Here is a 21,606-nt window from a genome sequence, read left to right as displayed (position 1 = left end):
TTTTGTTTCACCTTTCCTTATCTTCTGTCAAATCTAAGCGTGCGCTTGGATCTTGATTTATTCATGTACTTAGTTTTATCCATGTGAAACATCTGGTTGAATTCAATAATGCCATTAATAATTAGATTTGGAGAAGGCTGTCCTTGTGTTGTGCAGAACCTGATCTGATCCCCAAACCTTACTGAAAGGCAAGTTGATTTTTTTCTGAAAGAATAATATCAGAAATTTGTTACAAGTTATATTTACAAGTCAAATATTCACTGGTCATAATTTAGTCTTAAAATATTTCAGTACATATAAAGATTAAAATTTTAATATACAATAAATTAAGCCAAGCAATTACTTGGCTGCAAGACTATTACTGATTTTTTTTTCCCCCCCTTGTATCTTCAACTACAGCTTGGTGTTTTATCAATTCTAATGAATTATTTCTACTATTTCTGGTAAACATGTAGCTCTATGACCAGCTTTTTTTAGGTCTATTTTTTATTTAAGTTGGTGCCTGCTTTAAGAAAAAGTCACATTTAAGTTTTAGATTACAAGCTAAGGCTGTATTGTTTTCTCGTTCTGCTTCTTTTCATAGCCATAAAGAATCCAGTCCAGCTGACTGTTGTTTTCTATAACAGCTTCTTGTTATTCAATACTCTTCTTTTTCTTCTTTTCTTAATTTTAGTTGTTTTTGAGGGTTAATTTACTATCTTTAGTGATTCCTTACCATGCATGAACATCTGCTAAAACATACTCAGACCAATAAGGAAGGGAGATGACCTTTCAAAAGTTTTTTTTCCCCAGATGATGCTTTTAAATTGCACAAAATAAACCCCCTAGCTCTGAACAAAATTTCCCTTTGAATAACAGTGCTCAATACTGAGATTAGAGTAGTAACTTGATGTTGATTGGTAGTATGTTTTCAAGAATTTAAGAGGAATATAAGAATATTTGGTAGTTAAATCAGCATCACACCTGAAGATGTCCTTTATCAGATTGCATACATCATCAGCATGTAACGTGTTCAGAATAAATAAAGTTTAATAATGTTTCTGTGGTCAAAGTAGTAGCTCAGGAAACATTATAAATTTTGGGGGGTTTTGATCTTGCTAATATTTATTTTTACAAACAGGTCAACCATAACTGTAAAAATAAATACAAAATATAAACAAGTCATTCAGATGCTTATGTTTCCTTTTCCCTCCTCCTGCATTTTAACTGTCGTATGAAAATTATTTCTATTTATGAAATGTCTCTTTTGTAATTAATTTTCAGCTAAAAGATTTTTGGGGGATTTTTAAGTCTTACCAGGATGTAGGACTGATATAAAGCAAAACACTATAGGAGTAACCTCAAAACAATACTCCTGTAATGCTTTGGGCTTTGTTTTTCCTTCTAGAGCTGAACCTTGCCAGGGTATATTTTATGCTCTGCATTTTGTATGCAGCCTGCTGCTGTTACAAAGTTATTAAAAATACCTTGTTATGCAGATCTGGCCATGAATTCCTAAAGTTGTCACTGTGACGACCTCTGATCCCTCCCTAGTTCACAGGTCACACAGTGCAATTTGGAGCTCTTCTAATAGAGTGTAAAATAAAGTAGGATGTCTCTATCATCAAGTTAACCCTTATGTTAAGTATTTAAGTTTTTCAGGCTGAAGGGTCATCTCCCTTGATTCATCTATGAATACTGAGCAGCATGTACTCTCTGAGCAGTGGATATAAATTTGCTTCCTGCTTTTATCCATCCTACCTTGCAAGGGGAAGCAATATACTGAAGTGAATTAAATGTATTTGTGAGGTTCAGTAAAGTTGCTTTGCTAAATGCATATTTATAGATATGGCAAAGGAAGGAAATTTTCAGACTTGGCACACACAGGCACATTTAAATTCATTTAATGCAGTAGTACTAAAGTAAATATATTCACATCTAATTATCTCTTTGTGCCTAAAATCCACAATCAGGAATATACTTAAGGCAATGTGTGTCTTGCATAGTTATTTTGTTGACCCATTGCCTCTAGTAAACTAGCTTTTCTTAATTGATATATCTGTTTGTCTGTTAAAATCACAGAATCTGAAATAATTTTTAATAAATGTGTGGCTAAGGTTCAATCATAAATGTGAGCATTGAAGTAAGCTGCAGTTTAGTTGCTGATTTTGCAGTGTATGTGTGGGCAGGCTGTCTCCTGACAGGGTCATGTGTGCATTGGTGGTGGAGGCAAAGTTTTAGTAGCATGGTTTTGATCTGGTCATAGTGATAGATGGTAACCATCAAATGCAGTAGGACTTTTTTGCATGAATGAGTGCTAATGGGAATCTCTTCATATCGTATTTAGATGAAAATCACATTTCCTAAATTATAATAAAAATATGGCTAATAATGAGATTTTTTTCCTCCTTCAGCTCTAAAACTTACCTGTTATCATGGCCTGTGAATCATAAAGGAATTAAATAATTCAAAATGCTGCCTAAAATATTTTCAGGGTGTCACAGGAATACTGTTCATCTCATAAGTAATTTGGACTAGATGAAAAGCCCTAGAAAACCTAAAGGCTTCTCTCTGGAGGAGAAAGGAGAGAGGTATTTCTGGTTGACCTTTGAGTTATCAGACCATAAAGCAACTTTTTGTCCATGAATGGATGTAGCCAGTCCTGAACCTCACTACAGCCTTAATGGCTTTAAACAATTTCATCTGAATTGGTGTGCAGAAAAAAGTGTGTAGAGAACAGTCCTGAAAGAAGAGGGGGGTGATTGGAGCATGGTGGCTGTTCAGGGCAACACTTGTAGCCCTTAGAGTGGCTATGTGACAGCTTCTTTGTTTAGTCATGAAAATGAGGGGTTTCCTTCAGCTTATAGGAATAGGGAACAACTTGGGATCTCAGCTCTGGGCACTGGTGTCTGAGCATGGACTGTGAATGTGATTTCACAACACCTGGCTTGTAGCTTTGCAGGCTTTATCACACCTCGGCAAATTCTGACCTGCAAACCTTTCCTTCTGTGTTAAGATGAATGGAAAACTGAGTAGGCACTTTGCAGAGTTTCCTTACTGGTGGTTATCCATGAGTTAAGAAGAAACCAGCTTTGGTTTTCAAGACACAGGTAATGTGTGCAACACTATTTCATGCTTGCCTCTTCTTTTGTTAAAATTTTTTATTTCATTCTACAGTGCCCAAAACATGAAGTTCTACCAGGTATTTCTTAGTGTGTTACACAGTTCCCAAACCTCCCTCCTGGCAGGCAGGTTTTTTGTACAGGTTGCTGTTGTACCACTAGTGGAACCTGAACAGGGAAGCAACTTATTTGAGTGGTAACTGTATTGTTGGCTTAAAGATGGTCTGAACACCAGCAGCAATCAAACTGGATAGTCCTGTCTCTGTTTTTCTCCCCTGATGATTCATTCCCAGTGCCTCCCATGCAGCAGCAATAAAGCTCCTGTTGAAGTGAGGTCCTGAACTGAGTGGAACCTAATCCAGAGAAGACAATTTCTGTAGCAGCATTAAACTGGGATTGTGAGAATGTCCCTTTCAGTAACTGAATAAACTTGGGTAATGCAGATCCAGTTATGAAGGTCAATCTTTACTTTAATCAGTGGGTTCAAATTGATGGAATATGATTAGGTCATCTCCTAGCATGAGTGAAAAACTGGCTGAAAAAAGCCATATCAGAGATTACTCTTAAAATACTTTTTTTGTTGTTGTTGTGTAATAAAATGTAGTGCCTGAAGTGTGTACAGTAACTCCATGGGAGAAAATCTTTCCTGTACTTCTTAAAGGAAGACATAACCTTTAGTTTTATATAAATATTACACAAAGACATTTAAGGGACCAGCACTACAGTCACTTTTGATAAAACAAATTAAATATAGGTATCAAATAGAAGTGGTCATCATGAATCTTGTTGGAGTATTGTTGGTTTTTTTATGTTGGGGAACTTTATTAGCTTTAATGATGAAGGGTAGCAGGCTTCTGTTTTAGCTCTCTGAGATGCATGGAAAGGAAAGGCATAGTTAGACTTGGATTAAATAAAACTGTTATACCTCCTCTAATTGAGGGAATTTATGAAAAATTTGGGCTATGTAAGAGAACTTTGCTTTTTTAATCTACTTTCTAAAGGCTTAAGATTATTTATGCAACCAAGTGAGGTATGAAAATACATCTGAGGATATATCTTGAGTGGTTACTGCTACAGAAGTAGCAGTATCTTCCCAAGATAGCATTTGCCTGACCACTTTTATTTGCTGTCTTCTTTGAAACTGTAAATGCATGTGTATTGGACATATTAATTTCTTCTAAGCAATAATTCATTAAGATCCAGGGTTGGGTTTTTTTAACTGTATTGCTCCTTAAGACCTATTGGTTTGAGTAAATTTTTGTTGATTTTTTTTTTCTTTTGATTAAAATCCCTCCCAAGCATATTTGGGATCTTAAGCCTGCTTTGGTCTAGAGATGCAGTAACAAGTGATAGAACACCTTTTGTGCACTGCACCTCACCACTCCTGCCCTCCCAATGTACATATCCAAGCTGTTTATCACTGGGTGGGATGGGGAGGGCTTTGACACAAGTCTTGAGTAAATCTCAAGCTTGCACCTCCAGGGCTATGACAGTACTCATGGACTGTGGCTTTTGTACATTGCTTTAAATATTCTGGCTCATGGGGTTGTTTATAAAGCTAAAGCAGTTTGGAGCAAGGTACTCTGGTTCTCCAACATTGTACTTAGGCTGTCAGGCTGAAGATTTTAGGGTTCTTTTACTAATTTCTGGAAATTACACAATCGTGTGAAACATGTGTTTCTAAATAAAAACCAGCCTGGCCAAGTAGCCTGTGTGCTGTTGAGGAAGTGCAAATAGAATGAACAGTGATACTTTTACTGATAAACATAAAATGTGATTTGCCTGAACCATGTATCTATTTTGCAGTCATCTAGGGTTGAATTTATGCTCAAATCATGGAGCAAAGGGGAGGGAGTGTGTGTGTGTGTGGGTCCCTATAAATACAGCTCTTTTAGTATTTTATGTTCCTTGTGTTGCATGATTCTGAAATCTGCCACAATGCCAGCATTTATTCCCGTTTCATTCTGTGCTGGATAATATAAAAAGTTAGAAAAGGAGGAACTTCTAAAAGTTGTTATGTGTCAGATACACTGCTTGATTACTCAGATTCTATTACTGGCACTGAAGAAATTATTTCTACCCAGTCAGTGTTTGCTTAGGCAGAATAGCCTCAAATTTCATTTCAGAAGACTGAAGCCTATTTTGTGTTGCAGCTGAATAAAAAGTGTATTTGCTTAAGGTTCCCCCTTTAACTGGGTGCTATGCCTATAAATATTCTGGTTCCCTAACCAAAATCTTCTGCCTCTAGAAAAATAGTTAGTTGGCTTTGAGTAGATGCACATGAGATATTGGCATGGTGGAATAATTTGCAAGATCTTCCAGTGAGGGTATTAGCATATAAATAGCAGATGCAATGACGACCATCACAGCTGAGTACATTTAATTTTTAGTTTATAAGATAGAATGGGTTTTTAAATGCATAGCCATCAAGCCTGCTGAAAGACAAATGAAGTTTAGAGTTCACTTGTCTGAGGATGCCTTACATCATTTTTTTTAAAAGAGGGAAACAGACACGCATAAAACTGAACAAAAGTGATTTCTTGGGTGAAAAGTAATTGAGATTACAAACCAAGTTAATTAGACCATGCAAAATTTATTTAATGGTCCCAGCTGTAGTTTTCAAGTGGTGTTTTAGTAAGTAGCTATGACTTAGTGTGCTATCTTTTCTCTTCCTTCTTTTTCTAAAAGAATTAGTGAATGCTGTACATCTAGTCCTGTAAACTGATTGCATTGTGCATTTCAGTCATTTTATTGCTTGCTTTAATTATGATTGCTGAGGCTCAGGTTTTTAAATCCTCTTAACAGAATATAGCAGTCAATTTGTATATAACTGGGAACAGGACCAAAAGCTTTTCTTCACATCTTCCCACGTGTTGTGTGGTGGGTGGAAGGTTCTTTTTAGTATCTATCACTATTTGGGATGGATGAGCAAGGCATTTAACTGGGGCAGTGGTTGCACTGAGCTGCATTAGCAGCTGGAGGCTCTCAGAGTGTTGAATCCGAAGTAAAAGGTACAATTGCATTTCTTTTGGCATCCAGTATTCGTTTTGAGTATTTTTAGTAAGATGGAGACTGATAATGGAAGCATCTGGGTTTTTTCAAATTATTTAATGAGTTAAGGAGTAAAATGTTTGATTATCATTGTGTAGCTGGAAAAGAACTATTTGAAATTTTGCATTAAAATTAAGAGAATAGAGAAGACATTCTAAGTCTGATTTAGTGAAAGTAATACATGCATATTTTCTGTCCCCCCCCTTTTTTTTTTCTTAAAAAAGCCTGTATTCTCATATGCAAGTAAGTTCAGTCAAAGAATATGGAAATTGTCTAGCTAAATTCTGTTTCCTCTCACAGTGAGATACCTACTCAGTAAATATAACCATGTTAACCTCCCCCAGCACATAGTTTTGCAATGCATGATTCATTTGGGTAACAGAATAAATAAATAAATATCAGCATTATAGAGCAGAGTAACACTGAGTGAGAAAATGTACCTTCTCCATGCAACTTGAGGAGCAGTGATGGTGCTAATAGTCTCTGGTGTCTGGGAGTCTCCTCTCCCTTCAGGTGGGCATCCCCCAGTGACAGAGGAAGGTGGTTGGGTGATTCCCCTGCTTTCTTTGTAAAGGCTGGAACTGTTGCTGACTTCCCTTGTATCACTTAGTAATTCCAATGGATTTGAAAATGGGGCCTTCTTTCCATGTTCTTTGGCAGGTTACTTAGGAAACAGCAGTTGTGTGACTCCTTATCTTAAAAATATTTAATTCTGTACACTGCAAGAAAAACTTTATGTTGTAGAATTCATCACTTCAACTTATACTTTACTTCCCTCAGATATGGCACACTAAAGGTGGCATATTGCTTGTTTTTATCATTGTCTGTTCATCTTGTTTGCAAGCACTTAACCACTCATTTCTTAAAGATTATAATTTACTACTTCTGCCACTCAAATGTTTGTTCTTATTTCATAGTTGATTTTTTGTTTTGTTAGATTGTTTTTTTTTAATTGACTGAAAAGCTTTACCTTTTGGAATAGCAGATAGAGTAGGTGGTTGAACTTTCATACTGCATCTGTAGGGCTTGCTTTGGAGCTTTCTTGGTTTGAAAAGTGGAATTAAAAAAATATACTTTTCTGACTAATAATGTTGCCCATGAGCTCTGCTCCTTTCTGTAGAAAAGGAATGGAACAAAACAGGATGAATGGGATGGGTCTGATGAGGTCCCACTGCAATGAGGTGAATTGAGTTAGAACTGCAACTGTGCAACTTCTTTTATTTCCACTGGTGATGACTTTAGTATTTTAAAGAAGATAAAGAAGTTATCTTGTTAAAGTTTACTTCAAAATAAAGACTTTATATCTGCTTGAAGGGAAAAGGGGGCTTAATTCCTGATAGTTAGCTAAACAGTTAATTTTTTTTACAGATAATCTAAATTTAATAGAAGACCCTAGGGAAATTCAAGGGTGTGAACAATAAACATAATATTTTATGAAAATGACCTCCATATTTAAAATCTGGCATTATATGTTATGCATTGTAGCACCAAGTCCACATCTACCTTTTAGAAAATTAAAACACATAAATTCTGTTTAGTGTTTGATGTGTGCTGCACTAGCTGAAAGCCATAATGCCCCTAAAACCTTGGGTTGCTTTTCACCTTTCATAAATTCCTGGGTAGATTCTATACAAAAAATAATTTTCAGCTCCGTGGCTCATTGTTATTCAAACTTGATTGATCGTCGTCATTTACTCAGTGAGGAAGTTAAGTGCTCCTGTCATTTCCAAAGAGTATAATTGGGACGTTTCACAGGTCAGTGGTAGTGACAGGTTTCCCTTTTGATTAGTGTTAGACTGATAACAAAAATTACAGTTTCCTATGATTAATGTTTTCTATAGCACTTGAATGCACAGTTCATGGATTGTACCTAAACAAAGTGAATTTGCATCTGATTATGCCTTTTCTCCATCAGGCTTTTCACGTGCTTTCAAGTTTCAGAGCTTGCAGGCAATAGAGCAAAGTTGCTTCTAATGCAGTTTTCAAGCTGAAGATTAGTGAAGCCCACCTAATTTTGGTATCCTAATGCACAGAGAGCTGTGTGCCTCCAACAGCATGGGAACAAGTTAGGAGAAATTTAAATTTAAAATAGTACTCTTCTGGATTCTTTCTGGTCCTCTGAGATATGTTCTGCACATTTGTATTATACCCACTGATATTTTAAGTATGACCTGGATATTTAGGTTAAATGATCAGTCTGAGCTGAGTTTTCTTTATCTTACTAGTTTGACATTATTTGTCAGTTTCTTAAACCTGTTGCTGTTCATTTTTTACAGACTACTTCAGAATAAAAACTATGGAAACACACTGAATGTAGTTTCCCTGTTTTGTAAGGTGAAAGTTAGTCAGCTTTTACATAATGGCACAAAGTTGTAGACTGAGATAATCCATGACAAGTTTTAGCTTTTTTAGCTTGGTGAAATTTTTTTTAGTAGCTAAATGTGAAATGGAACCTGAGTATGGCAAATAGAATACCCTGATTCAAGCTAGAGAAATAAGGAGTGGATGTTCTTTCAAATTTAATTAAATTGCCCCTACCAGATACAAAAGAGATGACACCACCAACAGAATCTTGAAACCAAAATACAAAGAAACTAAATTCTTTTCAGTCTCTAACCCTCTTCTTTTGGCCAGACAGTAAAACCTGATGATGTTTTTCTTTCTAAAGGCCATTGGGAAGGTCTTCTAGCAGTTGCAGTTTAACACAGATGTTCTTCTTTCATGTCTAGTGCCTTTATGAGTTTGTCATCAGTGATAGAATATTTGACCCTTTCTTTGCATTAGAACTTTATTTTGGTTTCCTCTCTGAAGGTCAGGTTCAGGATGTGTCTGCCTTGGCCATGCCAGGTAGGGCCTGAATTGCTCCTTTCTTTCAGATGAAGATAAATTATTGCAGTGGAAGGCAAAAAGTAAACCAGGGTGCAGGATCTTCCAGCATAGCCTGAAGATTTCTAGGTGGGGTAATTGGGCTGAAGAAATTATGTTGTTGTTGTTAGTTCTCCTTGGCAGCAGGGCACTTTCAAACACAATTATGCTAAGACTTGATTTTAAAATGAAGGCTAATTGGGTGTTCTCTTCTAAGAACACAGTAGTAAATCTGTCAGGAGAGTAATTTTCTTTTTTTGCCAAAACTGCAGCTTGCTTATATTGAAGTCATTTTTTAAACAAAGGGAACAACTGAACTTCTAACTCCTACCACTGGTTCAGTGTGTGTTAATGTGTATCAGTATGGGTAGGAATATAAAATAATTAGCTTTATTAGAAAGTAGTTCAGTCCAGCTTACGAGCAGTACTTACCAAAAAGTTGCATTAAAAAATATTCTTTATTTAAAATTTTTAACTACATTCAATAAACTAAGATTGGTTTCTAGGTTTTTTGGTTTCAGAGTATATGTATGATTTAAAGGAACTCAGCTGTGACACACGATTAGAGTAGTGAATTAAATTGGGAAAATTCTGCTGCAGGCAAAACCTGCAGTATCCTCCAGTACTTGTTACAGTGAATAGTTGCTATGAATATCAACCTAAGTCAGATGCAGTAAGAGAAGTAAAGAAGAACTGAAAATAGTAAAAATAATACAATTCCTTATCTATTGCTTTGGCTTGCTGCAGTGAACTTGAGAGAAAGCAATACCATGTGGTTAGGCTGTTTTAGTGGATACCCCTATTATTTCCTAGACCTGTAAAAGTGCCTGGCAAACATGCAATAATGTGCTAATTATATTGTTTTGAAGAATTAGGTGACACCCAAGGTGGGCAAAGGAAATAAAGCATAAAACCTCCAGCATTGCTGCCTCTTTAGGGTAGCTGACATTTGCGCTTTCAGTGTTCTGATAGTACTGCCCATGCCAGAGGTGGCACAGATTCTTTTAGCTTATGTGTAATATAGAAGAAAAATTAATTTTCAGGTATGGAACAAGCTTAGAAAAAAAAGTGGAGACTTGATGGCACATGTGCAATAGTAGCTATCTGAAATGCTGCATGGGAGGCCACTTATTTAAGTGACTTATCCTGGTTAGTTGGTGGGAAATCCATTCTTACTGTTCAGCTTGTCATAGATACTCAGTTTCAGACTGCCATGTAGACCAAGTGCATGTTAAAAATCCCATTTTTTTGTTCTTCACCATAGTTATGTGTGCAGTTGAGTGGTATGAATGATTAGGATATACCAAATTAGTTGGGAAATGAGTGTATCAAATTATTTTGGTGGTGTTGTGAAGAAGCATGGTGAAACTATAGTATACAGGTCTGAATAATCCTGCTTTGAGTCTTAGCTTGCCATTCCATCAGCTTCCCTGCTTGTTTGTCTGCTCTGGTCTTGAGCTCTTAAACCATTTCTTATTCTATTTAATGTGCCACATACTATTTGGGCTCAGCTAAATGGCTAAAATCAAGCAAAGAAAGAGAGAACCTTATAATTTGCTCATTTAAATAAAATCTTGATCTTATTTTAAGATTTCTTTTTTGCTTTATTTTATAGCTTCACACTTGCTCAGACTTCACCAACTGCATGTGTTCTAATGGATATAAAAGGGGCTTTAAAGAAGCCCTTAGGATAGAGTATGGCTTTAGAGATAAAATGTTAAGCAAAGCCCTAATCTTAGTTAAAGGTTAAATACATAATTAGGGAAATACTTTTGACCTAGAGCAGTCTCAGTAGGGCTGTCAAGGTGTCTGTGAAGTATTTTCAACATGAAGGGATATTAAAAGCAATCTTCATATTAAAAAAAAAAAAGAAAGAAAGAAAAAGAAAACAACAAAAATCTCTCTGTAGATGAAAGCCTTGGATGATGACGATGAGGAAGAGGATGAAGATGACTTTGTGGAGGTCCCTGAGAAGGAAGGTTATGAGCCCCACATTCCAGACCACCTGCGTAAGGAATATGGTGAGTTTGCCCAGCTGTGACAAGCTTTATCCCTGCATGTTACTGCTGCACTAAAGTAAATAAACAGCTATTCTGAAGTAATAAAGTGATCAGTGGTGTGGGTAATCTCTGAGTGCTATGAGGAAGTCATTACATAGATATGGGAGCAGCGATTGGCTCTAGATAAACAAATACTTTCTAGGAGCAAGAGTGAGTGAGACAAGAAGCTTATTTCATTCCATCATGTTCCACTGTAGCTGGGAGCCAGAAAAAGCACTGTGCATGCTTACAAGGGTGCTAAACACATAGGAGTGAAAGGATTGCAAAGTCAAGCTGTAAATGAGCCTGAATATTAGAAATATTGGTAACAGTCTGAAATAGGATAAGGTTTTGTACTGTCATCTGCATTAATAGCAGTTGGAGATGTGCAGCCACTTCCTTGCATAGAGCAGCCAACTTACAGCTCCAAAAGAAGGCTTTTGGGTTTTTGGGTATTGCTACCACAGGATGTTAAAAAGAGCTCAACATTCAAGTGCAGAGTTGCAACCACTGGGCACATACCAGATGACAAAATACAGTCTTGATCTTGCCTTCTTTTAATTCATTCTAAAGATATTTTTAAAAACAAATATATACTTGTATTGTACTCTTGTGAAATTGAAGGGTGAGTTACTGAGAAAAGTTTAATCTCAAATGGTTAAACTCTGGTGTTACTCCTTGTGCTTTGTACATCTTGTTTATTAAGTGTTTGGAGCTTTGCCTTGGTGTAGCACTGTGTCTTTTAAGATTCAGATTTCAGTACATTGTGGAGAAGGAGAGGGTAGCTGCCATCACACAGAAGTTAAAAACTGTGAGCTCTATAATAAGTTTCTTGCTCCTACATTTCTCCATAAGCATTTCTGTAAGACTGGGGCTCTGCTGTGCCTTTTTCAATCCTGCTTGTGCTTATTTTTAACTCATCTGCAGTTTCCATCCCAGAAGTCAGGCTGCAGCTATAACCTTTAGAGACCAAATGTTTCTTTTTGCTGAAACAAGGGGATGTACCTGTTCTAACCCAAGCTGATGTAGCTCAAGTCACCTTTTTACATTCTCCTTCCTGCCATCAGATTTGGTTACAGACAGTGCAAGGTGATCAGTGATGATAACCTGTGGTCTGGGGTCAGCTCAAGGATGTCTCTAGGTGTGGAGTATTGCTACTGCTTCAGTCCATCTACCCCATCTAGACTTAACCTACCAGGATACCCAGGAAAGTAAAGCCTGTATTGATTATCTGTATGTCTGTGTTCCCCACCTAAGGACCTGCAGCAAGTCCAACTGGCTGGTTCTGTTTGGTTTGAAGGAGGTTCATGGCTCCATTCCTCAAGCCCTTACAAAATGTGGAAATTAGCAGCTCTGTAGAGGACTGAGGTTAGACTAAATCCCAGGTAGCTGCAATGTGGTTTGGCACAACTTGTAGCTTATGTGTTCCTTGAAGCAGTCTGCAGGCATTTCTTTTTAGCCTTCCCCAACTCTTGGTTGGACAGTGGAACAGGAAGTAGTGATGTAGTAAAATGGGAAGAGGATTTGTGTGCTAGACAAGAACACAGAACAGTGGTGAAGAGCTGTAGGATGCAAACTCAGGAACCTGGCAGGTTTTAATTTTTTGTTTGTGGAAAAAAATCTATTATATTTAGATAAAATTATACCAGAATATGCTGGCTATGCCAATTATCCCAGTCTTGCACTTATCAATGAGTAAGTTCTAATTAATGCTAATGGTGGGATGTTCAAAAAAGTCAGGCAATGGAAGAGAGGGAGTTGTTTTTTTACCTGTCAACTTTTACTGGAAGTGAAATGTACTCATCTCCTCCCTCCCTTCCTTTCTCCTTTTCCTCCTGTCTTCCTCATGGACAATTTTTTTTTTTAAATAGTGTCTTACAACCCTTTTTATCATACTAACACATATTTCACTGCTGTTTGAATTCCTTCACATGGAAGAGAACAAGCCTACTCTCTACTCAAGAATATTTTTAAAATCTATATAAAATGAATTAAGAAATCCCCAATTTGTATTTAAACTATTGCTGATAGGAAAATATATTGTAGTGAAGAAGCCAATCAATCAGAAAACAAAACCTGGCTCATTTTGTATGCATGTAGCTGTGTAGGAGCTAATGGTCAGACTTGGTTGTTCTTTTATCTGATGTGCTTGTTAAAAATAGCACTTTGAAAAAAAAGGAACCGTTCTTGATGTTTCTGAAGTCATTCAGCCCTTCTTGCTGCCATTAAAACTCATTATGTAAGCTCTCAGTTCAGGAAAGAGTCTGAAAATAATTAATTAAAGTAATTCAGGAAATCTTTTAAGCATTTGATTTCTTCTGCCTTTGTGTGCTTAAGTGCTTTCTTAGACCAAGTGATCAGTTACTTGTTCAAAATCTATTTCAGAAGCCAATGTATAACTATTGGATAAATCAACTGATTTCTGTGTAACTACTTCAGGTCTGCAGAAAATTGAGAACTGTATTTCCTCTATTGGATTATGTTCTGCATGTTTTTAATAAGTAAAACCAAAATAAGCATCCCTTTGGCACATTTTTTTTTTAAGAAAAGTGAATTGTCATAATAAAATACAAAAGAATATATTGATTTCATAGTCACTTTATCATCAAGAGTGTTAGGCAGCCACCACTAATTATTAACATGATTCTTTGTTCTAAGTGCAAGAGCAGTTATCATAGCAGTGACTTTAATTTTATCTTAATATAGTCCAGGTGGGTTATTGCTACTTTTCTGTAGTTCATGAGAACTCTGAGCTAAGAAAATGAAAGTCTGTGTGAGTGCAGTGTTCTAACTAGAACACTAAACCCTCCATGTGTAAATAAAACCTCAGTGTTTTGTAGAAGGTATGAATAATGTAAAGTTTTTTTTTTCTTGTACTGCTGATTTTCCTCAACAAACCAGAAAAAGTGAACAGCTCCTCAGATTAGCTTCATACTAATCAGGAACTCAAAGTTTTTAAATGACTGTGGAAATTGATTGAAATGTGACATTTAAGTTATTGATTTAAAAGTCACCTTGTTCCCTTTCACTTATCTTAAGAAAATGGAAGTATCCTACCAACAGGGTAAATTTCAAGCTAAGTTGATGTTTCTGATGATGCAGGTTCTCCTGAGATCTGAAAAGTTTTTTTTCTTTAATTAAAAAATATTTAGAGACAGGAGGATTTTTACAGGCATAATTATATAAACATGCAGTTGTATTATCTGTGTATCTATGTAGTTGATGGTGATGATGTCAAAACTGATGAGATTTAGTATATAAGATCTACTGGGCATGTGTACAGTTAGGGTGGAGGGAGAATTAAACAAGCCAATTTGAATCTCCATGTATAAGATGAAATGTAAATTTGTTAAAAGAATTTAGGTGATTAGATAACTGAAGTGTGAAGATATAACCCATTAGGGGTGTCATGCCAAATTAGCATTACCAGACTTTTAACGACCTCCCATTTGTATAATCCTTATTTACACTTGCACCTGATGTCTGCAACAGACAAGACACCAGCTATCCTGTGGTACCATAGGGCCATTGTAAACACATTTTGTGTTGCTAAAGAAGAACATTGGGCTGATAAAGAAGCAGTGCTGTGAAAATAATTTTCACCAGGTTGCTCAGGTTCTCCACCCTTGGCACCAATGTTGCTCATATCCATGAGGAGTAATTTGCCCTTGTGTGGGTAGTATTGCTAATCCCACAAAACTTGAGGCATTGCTCATTTAAAAGAAAGCTTTAGGGAAAGATAACATCTTGTTTCCACTTATTTCACACATTCCAACCTTTACTGGTCAGCTGTGGGTTGCTTGGCTTGTCATTTTACAAGCAGGGACATGAGGAACCCATCTGACTTGGGAACAGTATTTTGGAGGCAGTTTACTGCTTATCAAGTTTCATCCTTATGCAAATTCTATGAGAAATGGCTGTACAGTCAAGAACACAAACCATTATTTCAATTCTGGTTAATCAGATTATTTCTCTTGTATTTGAGCTGTAAGCCAAAATGTTTCCAGGTCCATGATAGCTACTTCACATTGTATCCTAAAGCCTGCTTGGGATTTCTTTCATATCAGGATCAAAGCTGCAGTTATAAATCCCAAGGGGTAGTTCTGTCCACTTCAAAAACAGTTCCTCCATCCCATCACAAAGGGTTGTCCCTTCATGGGTTAGGTGTCCTCACACTGCCTTTCCTAATCTGATGGTGTCTGGGTCATGTCATATCAACATGGGAAAGAAGGCTTATACTCCAATTGAATAAATAAAGTGTGCAAATACTTCACTATGCTGACTCTCGATTAGGTATATTTATGTACTTTGTTTTTTCTGTAGGAAATAGGAAAATGCTTTTAGTTACTGTCTATAGTAGTAATGTGCTCTTTTATCCTACCTTTGAATGAAGTTTCCCATTAAAAGTCTGGTTTATATAAGAAAGGTAAAGCTAAACATACCTCAACAACCTCCCGAGGGAATTCTTCCTGCATGAGAAGAACATTGAGAAGATTCTTGTATGGAGAAGCAGCTCAGTGGAGACCACAGGGAAAGCAGACCTGCAGATGAGGGAGTGTAGGAGACACGGTTCTCAGGAGCTGGATTTGAGACTTAGAATTATACTATTTAGGCTAAAGAAGGACTTGTGGGTATTACCTGACTTCTTTAAGGGGGAACAACAAATCAGGTTTTGCAGGGGGAAGGACAGGCAGAATTAGCTGCCTATGTTGGCGAATGTCACGCCAATCCACAAAAAGGGCCGGAAGGAGAACCTGGAAAACTACAGGCCCGTCAGCCTGACCTCAGTGCCTGGCAGGGTCATGGAACAGATCATCCTCAGTGCAATCACACAGCACCTGCAGGATGGACAAAGGATCAGACCCAGCCAGCACGGGTTTAGCAAGGGCAGGTCCTGTCTGACCAACCTGATCTCCTTTTATGATCAGGGGACCCGCCTGGTGGATGAGGGGGAGGCTGTGGATGTGGTCTACCTGGACTTCAGCAAAGTGTTTGACACCGTCTCCCATAGCATCCTCCTGAAAAAGCTGTCAGCCCACAGCTTGGACAAGAGCACCCTGTGCTGGGTTGGGAACTGGCTGGAGGGCCGGGCCCAGAGAGTGGTGCTGAACGGGGCTGCATCTAGTTGGCAGCCAGTCACTAGTGGTGTCCCCCAGGGATCAGTGTTGGGCCCAGTTTTGTTTAATATCTTTATTGATGTTTTAGATGAGGGGATTGAGTCCATCATCAGCACATTTGCAGATAACACTAAGCTGGGGGGAAGTGTGGATCAGCTGGAAGGCAGGAGGGCTCTGCAGAGGGACCTGGACAGACTGGAGAGTTGGGCTGATTCCAACGGGATGAAGTTCAACATGGCCAAGTGCCGGGTCCTGCACTTTGGCCACAACAACCCCATGGGGAGATCCAGGCTGGGGACAGAGTGGTTGGAGAGCAGCCAGACAGAAAGGGACCTGGGAGTCTGGACTGACAGGAAGCTGAACATGAGCCAGCAGTGTGCCCAGGTAGCCAAGAAGGCCAGTGGCATCCTGGCCTGTATCAGGAACAGCGTGGCCAGCAGGTCCAAGGAAGTGATTCTGCCCCTGTACTCAGCGCTGGTGAGGCCACAGCTTGAGTCCTGTGTCCAGTTCTGGGCCCCTCAGCTCAGGAAGGAGATTGAGGTGCTGGAGCAGGTCCAAAGGAGGCAACTGGGCTGGTGAAGGGACCCCAGCACAGACCCTGTGAGGAGAGGCTGAGGGAGCTGGGGCTGTTCAGCCTGGAGAAAAGGAGGCTCAGGGGAGACCTCATCACTCTCTACAACTCCCTGAAAGGAGGTTGGAGCCAGGGGCGGGTTGGTCTCTTTTCCCAGGCAACTCTCAGCAAGACAAGAGGGCAGGGTCTCAAGTTGTGCCAGGGGAGGTTTAGGTTGGATATTAGAAAGAATTTCTTTACGGAGAGGGTGATCAAGCATTGGAATGGGCTGCCCAGGGAAGTAGTGGATTCTCCGTCCCTGGAGATATTTAAAAAGAGACTGGATGTGGCACTCAGTGCCATGGGCTGGGAACTGCAGCAGTAGTGGATCAAGGGTTGGACTTGATGATCTCTGAGGTCCCTTTAAACCCAGACGATCTATGATTCTATGTTTCACTGCTCTGTGAAATTTGGGTTCCTTTTTCCCAAACTGGAAAATGTAGTTAACACACAGTTGTGATTCTCTCCCTAGAAAAGAGTTTAGTGTTTAGAATAAGCGTACTATTAATGTTACTGGAAATCCCTTTTTTAAGAAAACCATCAGACATAGTTGTTACACAATTGAAATAGCATGCACTGATTTACCATAATGTATAGATAACAGGGATGATCTCTCAGTAATGGCATATAATTAAAATCTCCACTCCTTATGAATAGCAGAACCTTCAGAGATAGTTAGGTCTGCCTACTCTATGATCACCTATGGTAATTTTACTCACATACATTTGTGTTTGGAGTGGTATAGGAGAACTGATGCTGAAACACTGAAGCTGTAGGGAAGCAATGCCCCAGATATTGACTTGAACTCTCTGGTCTGCAAGTCCATATGAAGTAAGCTTGGCAAAGATCTGTTCACTTAGCAGTAAAGCTTATTGTGCTTCCTGAGTAAAAGAGATGCAGGTTTTTTCATTACAAGCAGAGGAGAGGGCTAAGTGGGGAAATACTGTACCTGAACTCTGGATTTTCCTGACAGTCTTGGAGAGAGTCTGTACTCATATAAATCACATACATTCACTGTGACCAAGTTTCAACAAATGGAAAACATTATTTTTTTTTTTCAGGAAAGTTGAAATCCATAATACTACTTTATATTCTGTCTCAATTAAACTCCAGTGAATCTGAGGTAGCTACATTTTGTCTAAGTCCACACAGCTGAGGAAACCTGTGCTTGCTCTCTCTCTGAATTTTCACTGAGGGGCTTTTATCTCCCCCTAATCCCATCATTTCTGTCAGGACATAATCTCTTTCTCAAATTTACATTTTAATTACAAGGCCAGCTGAACTAGCTAAAATCAATAATGTCAGCATTCAGCAGCCTAACTTCAGCTGAAACCCCAGCCTCTCTCTTTCCTTTTATTGATTTATCTTGTGAACACGGTCTACTTTATTGCCTCAGGCAAATAGGTGCCACTTGGTCAATTTAAACAAAAAAGGGGATTTGAACATTTTTATGATTCTTTCTAAAAGCTGCTATTGGATCAGTTTGAACCCAGGTACTGGACTTGTGTTAAATAAAATAGAATGGCAGAATTCTTAAGAGAAATTTTACTTCTAGAACTGCACTTAATCCCATCTATGTCTTAAAACAAAAAAACCCACTCTGGTGTTGGATACCATTCAGCCAGCATTGTCTGCATGGTGTCTCTAATTTCTGTCTTGTTAGCAAAATTTAATTGTATAAACAAATATTTTTTTTAAATCAACAGTAGAGGTGGTGTTACTCATGTGCTAGTGTATTTATCTTTAGCTTTTTCCTGCTAATAGTTTAAAATAAGAAATCAATGGGGAAATATTTTGTGTTTGTAACTCTTAAGAATTCCTATATTGATCTTTTAGATGTGATTTTATCTATCTAAATGTCACATTGTCCATCTCTCTCTCTCTTGCCTTTTCTATGTGTTGCTGACTGCTTGTCTCTGCTGTTCCCTGCTCTGCCCCACTCCCCCACATAAAATCATTGCAGTGAACAAGCAATCATGCTTTCCATAAATACTGGAAAAAATAGAATAAAACTAGGATTTGTTTTATTTGGGTGTTGTTGCACCCCATTACAAGGAAACTTGTAATTCAAATGATTCAAGGTGAGGATGAATTACTGGAAGACCTCATGAGGTGGAAAGATGATAGGGCAAGTTGGTCTGATATTGTTTGTGAAAAATATGGTTTGCTTTGAAAAGAAAATATTGTGTGTACCAAAGCTACCTGGCACTGCTGGTCCTGCAGTTTCCCTCTGACAGTGCAGGTCATACCATATTACCTTTTCCTTCCTTAGTTGATATCTTGTGATACATTTAATAATTACCAAAACAAATTAACAAAGATAATATATAGCTTCAGGGTTGGCTAGAAGTCAGCAAGAGAATAGTCCCAATGGATAAAACATGTCAGGTAAACTCAGGTTGCTTTTAATAAGAAGGCTGAGGTGACTTTCTTAAAACGTTTGTCTGAAACCATGACTTCTTCTTGTGTTGATTTTGCTTTTTTTTGGGGGAGTGGGGCCTTGCATTTCAATCACTTTTTATAAAAAGGCTTTCTGATGGGGAGAATGTAGTGCAGTATGTCAGTGTGAGGGATCACATCTTCCCATTTTTACCTGTCATTGGCTGAAAAGTTCTGCTGCCAGGTGATGGAGCTGCTTCCCCAGCTCAGTAGGTAGATGTGTAACTGCTCAGCCTGTCTAAGAGCATCATTGCAGCCTGGGCTGGCTGTCTAATTAATCTAACCCTATACAATAATGAAGTTGCCCCACCACTGAGCTGGTAGTGCTGAGCATCAGTGCCTGGTAGTGCCCTGCAGCAGGTGTGTTCCTCAGGTGTAGCTTAGGCATTTGCTGTCTCCTGAGTGCTCTCAGTCTCCTCCTTGCTTCTGCCACCACTTAGATATTTTATCTTGGCAAATTGTGTGTTTTAGTATCTGTGAAAGAAGACTGTTCTGTAGATAATTCTGTTTGTGGATGCATTTAGGAGTTGAAACTCAGCTGTTTGCAGTGGTGCTGCCCCTTAACAAATGGAAAACAAAAGATGGTTTTGTTTGTATTCTGTGCTCTGTCAGTATGGTAGCTGAGAAGCATCACAGAAGAGGAATGTTCTTCACACACACTTTGTTTATTTACTGGGTGTGCTTTCCTGCCAGCTGTGGTGAGTGATGGTGGTTCCCATTCTTGCCAGTGAATCCCTTTCCCAGAGTGGTTTCTCTTTGCCAGGCTCAAAGTTTGAGCAGGGCTTTCTGCTGAGACACCAAAAATAACTAACTTTAGCATGCAGGAGGATATGGGTGTATGGTGTACATGTGTGTATGCCTTTCCTTTCACTTTCTACTGCTCTTAGATGCCTTTGGAGCTCAAGGTCTTAAACAGTAGTACCAATAGTTCCTTTCTTCTCTTCTACCATGGTACAACCTTGCCTACAGAAATAAAATACCAGCAGGCAGATGTGACACCAAAAACTTAACTTACAAAAAGCAGCATTGCAGTTTAGGCAAACACAAATTGTTAAAATCCTCCTTTTCAGGGTGAAGTAACATCATTGAGTTGTTTTGCAGGTCTGGAACCCTTGTCACCTTCTAAAGCACCAGAGATGAAGACACCAAGACCAACACCACTGAGCTCCTGCACCCAGCTGGAAGGGAATGAAGATGAGCTGGATCCAACCTGTGCAGCTGCCACACTGAAACTTATTAGAGACAAACTACCAAAGTTACCATCTCCATGTGCCAGGTTCTCTTTTTTATTTCTAATAGAAACCTCTTGCTCTTACTTGTATTTGTTATTTATAAAACACACAAAAACCCACTCCTGAACTAAGCAAACTGCTAAGGCTGCCTTGGTTTCATTGTGAAATTGCAATTCTTTTACTGAGATATGTATTCACTTGCTTAATATTTGGGATTTTTTTAGTGATTTCACCAGGCTCTTAAGGAATATTTTACTACTCACTTGGTTTAGGTTTTATTTAGTGTAACTGGAGTCTATGAAAATATACAATATTCCCTCCTCTCCTAATTGAAAAGCCCATCTCATTTTATTGTGGTAATTTTTGGTTTGTAACCTAACAGAATACATCCTGATAGTAAATTAGAAAAGTAGTTTCAACTGTCTCCTACCTTCTAGGGACTTATATTGTCAGTGGTGCTTGGAGGTGTGTTACTGATTCTAAAGACATTTATTGTCAATTCTGCTCAAAGCTTGGTGACATTCCAGCCTTGTCTAGCATTCATCTGCAATTTGGGGATAAGACTGGAGTAATCTGCTTGGTGGCATGTTACTGCAAGGACACCTGTGCATTGACCAGACAGGCCCCCCAAAACAGGCATAATGGGATGTGATCTCAGAAAGAGAAAGGGGTTTATTTTATCAGAACTCTGGAGTATTCAGGTATACATTTGGTTTCTAATCTTGTAAAAGTTAATATTTCAGTAAGGTCACTGAGACCATTTGCAGCTCTGTCAGAAAATAGCCAAGGTTTCCATAGTAATCTGGTTTTTGAGGACTAATGAGCTTTGTAGTGGTGTTGCACAATGAATATTGTAAATCTGCAAGACAGAATTTTGTCAACAAAACCAAAGACTTTGCAGTCTGTGACACTGCCTTGCAGACATGGTCATGAGCACAGTTTGACACATCAATAGCTCTTGTTGCAGAGTAGTGTGTGTGATCCACTTCTGTTCCCATCATTGGGGCTTCTACACCTCCAGTATATAATGCATTTTATTTAACTTTACCTAAATGTGCAGTTAGCTTCCTGGTGCAGTGCACTGTACTTAAGAGTGTGCAGTGTTATGATCTGTACTCTTTTTTTTTTTTAATTAAAAAAGAGAGAGAGAAT

At 38.3% G+C, this 21,606-nt stretch overlaps 1 protein-coding gene across 1 annotated transcript in view; it reads left to right on the top strand.

The window, feature by feature from the left end:
• UVSSA (UV stimulated scaffold protein A) overlaps positions 1-21,606 on the top strand; it is a 48,166-nt gene that overhangs the window by 9,956 nt on the left and 16,604 nt on the right. Inside the window, exons 7-8 of the mRNA XM_008501852.2 lie at positions 10,927-11,038; positions 20,324-20,498. Of these exons, the coding sequence (XP_008500074.1) occupies positions 10,927-11,038; positions 20,324-20,498 (287 nt within the window). The remainder of the gene's footprint in view (positions 1-10,926; positions 11,039-20,323; positions 20,499-21,606) is intronic.

This window comes from Calypte anna, chromosome 4B, assembly GCF_003957555.1.
Source record: "Calypte anna isolate BGI_N300 chromosome 4B, bCalAnn1_v1.p, whole genome shotgun sequence".
Taxonomy (NCBI): Eukaryota; Metazoa; Chordata; class Aves; order Apodiformes; family Trochilidae; genus Calypte; species Calypte anna.
Note: the sequence above shows the minus strand (reverse complement) of the source record. Positions and strands in the feature narration are given on the sequence as shown.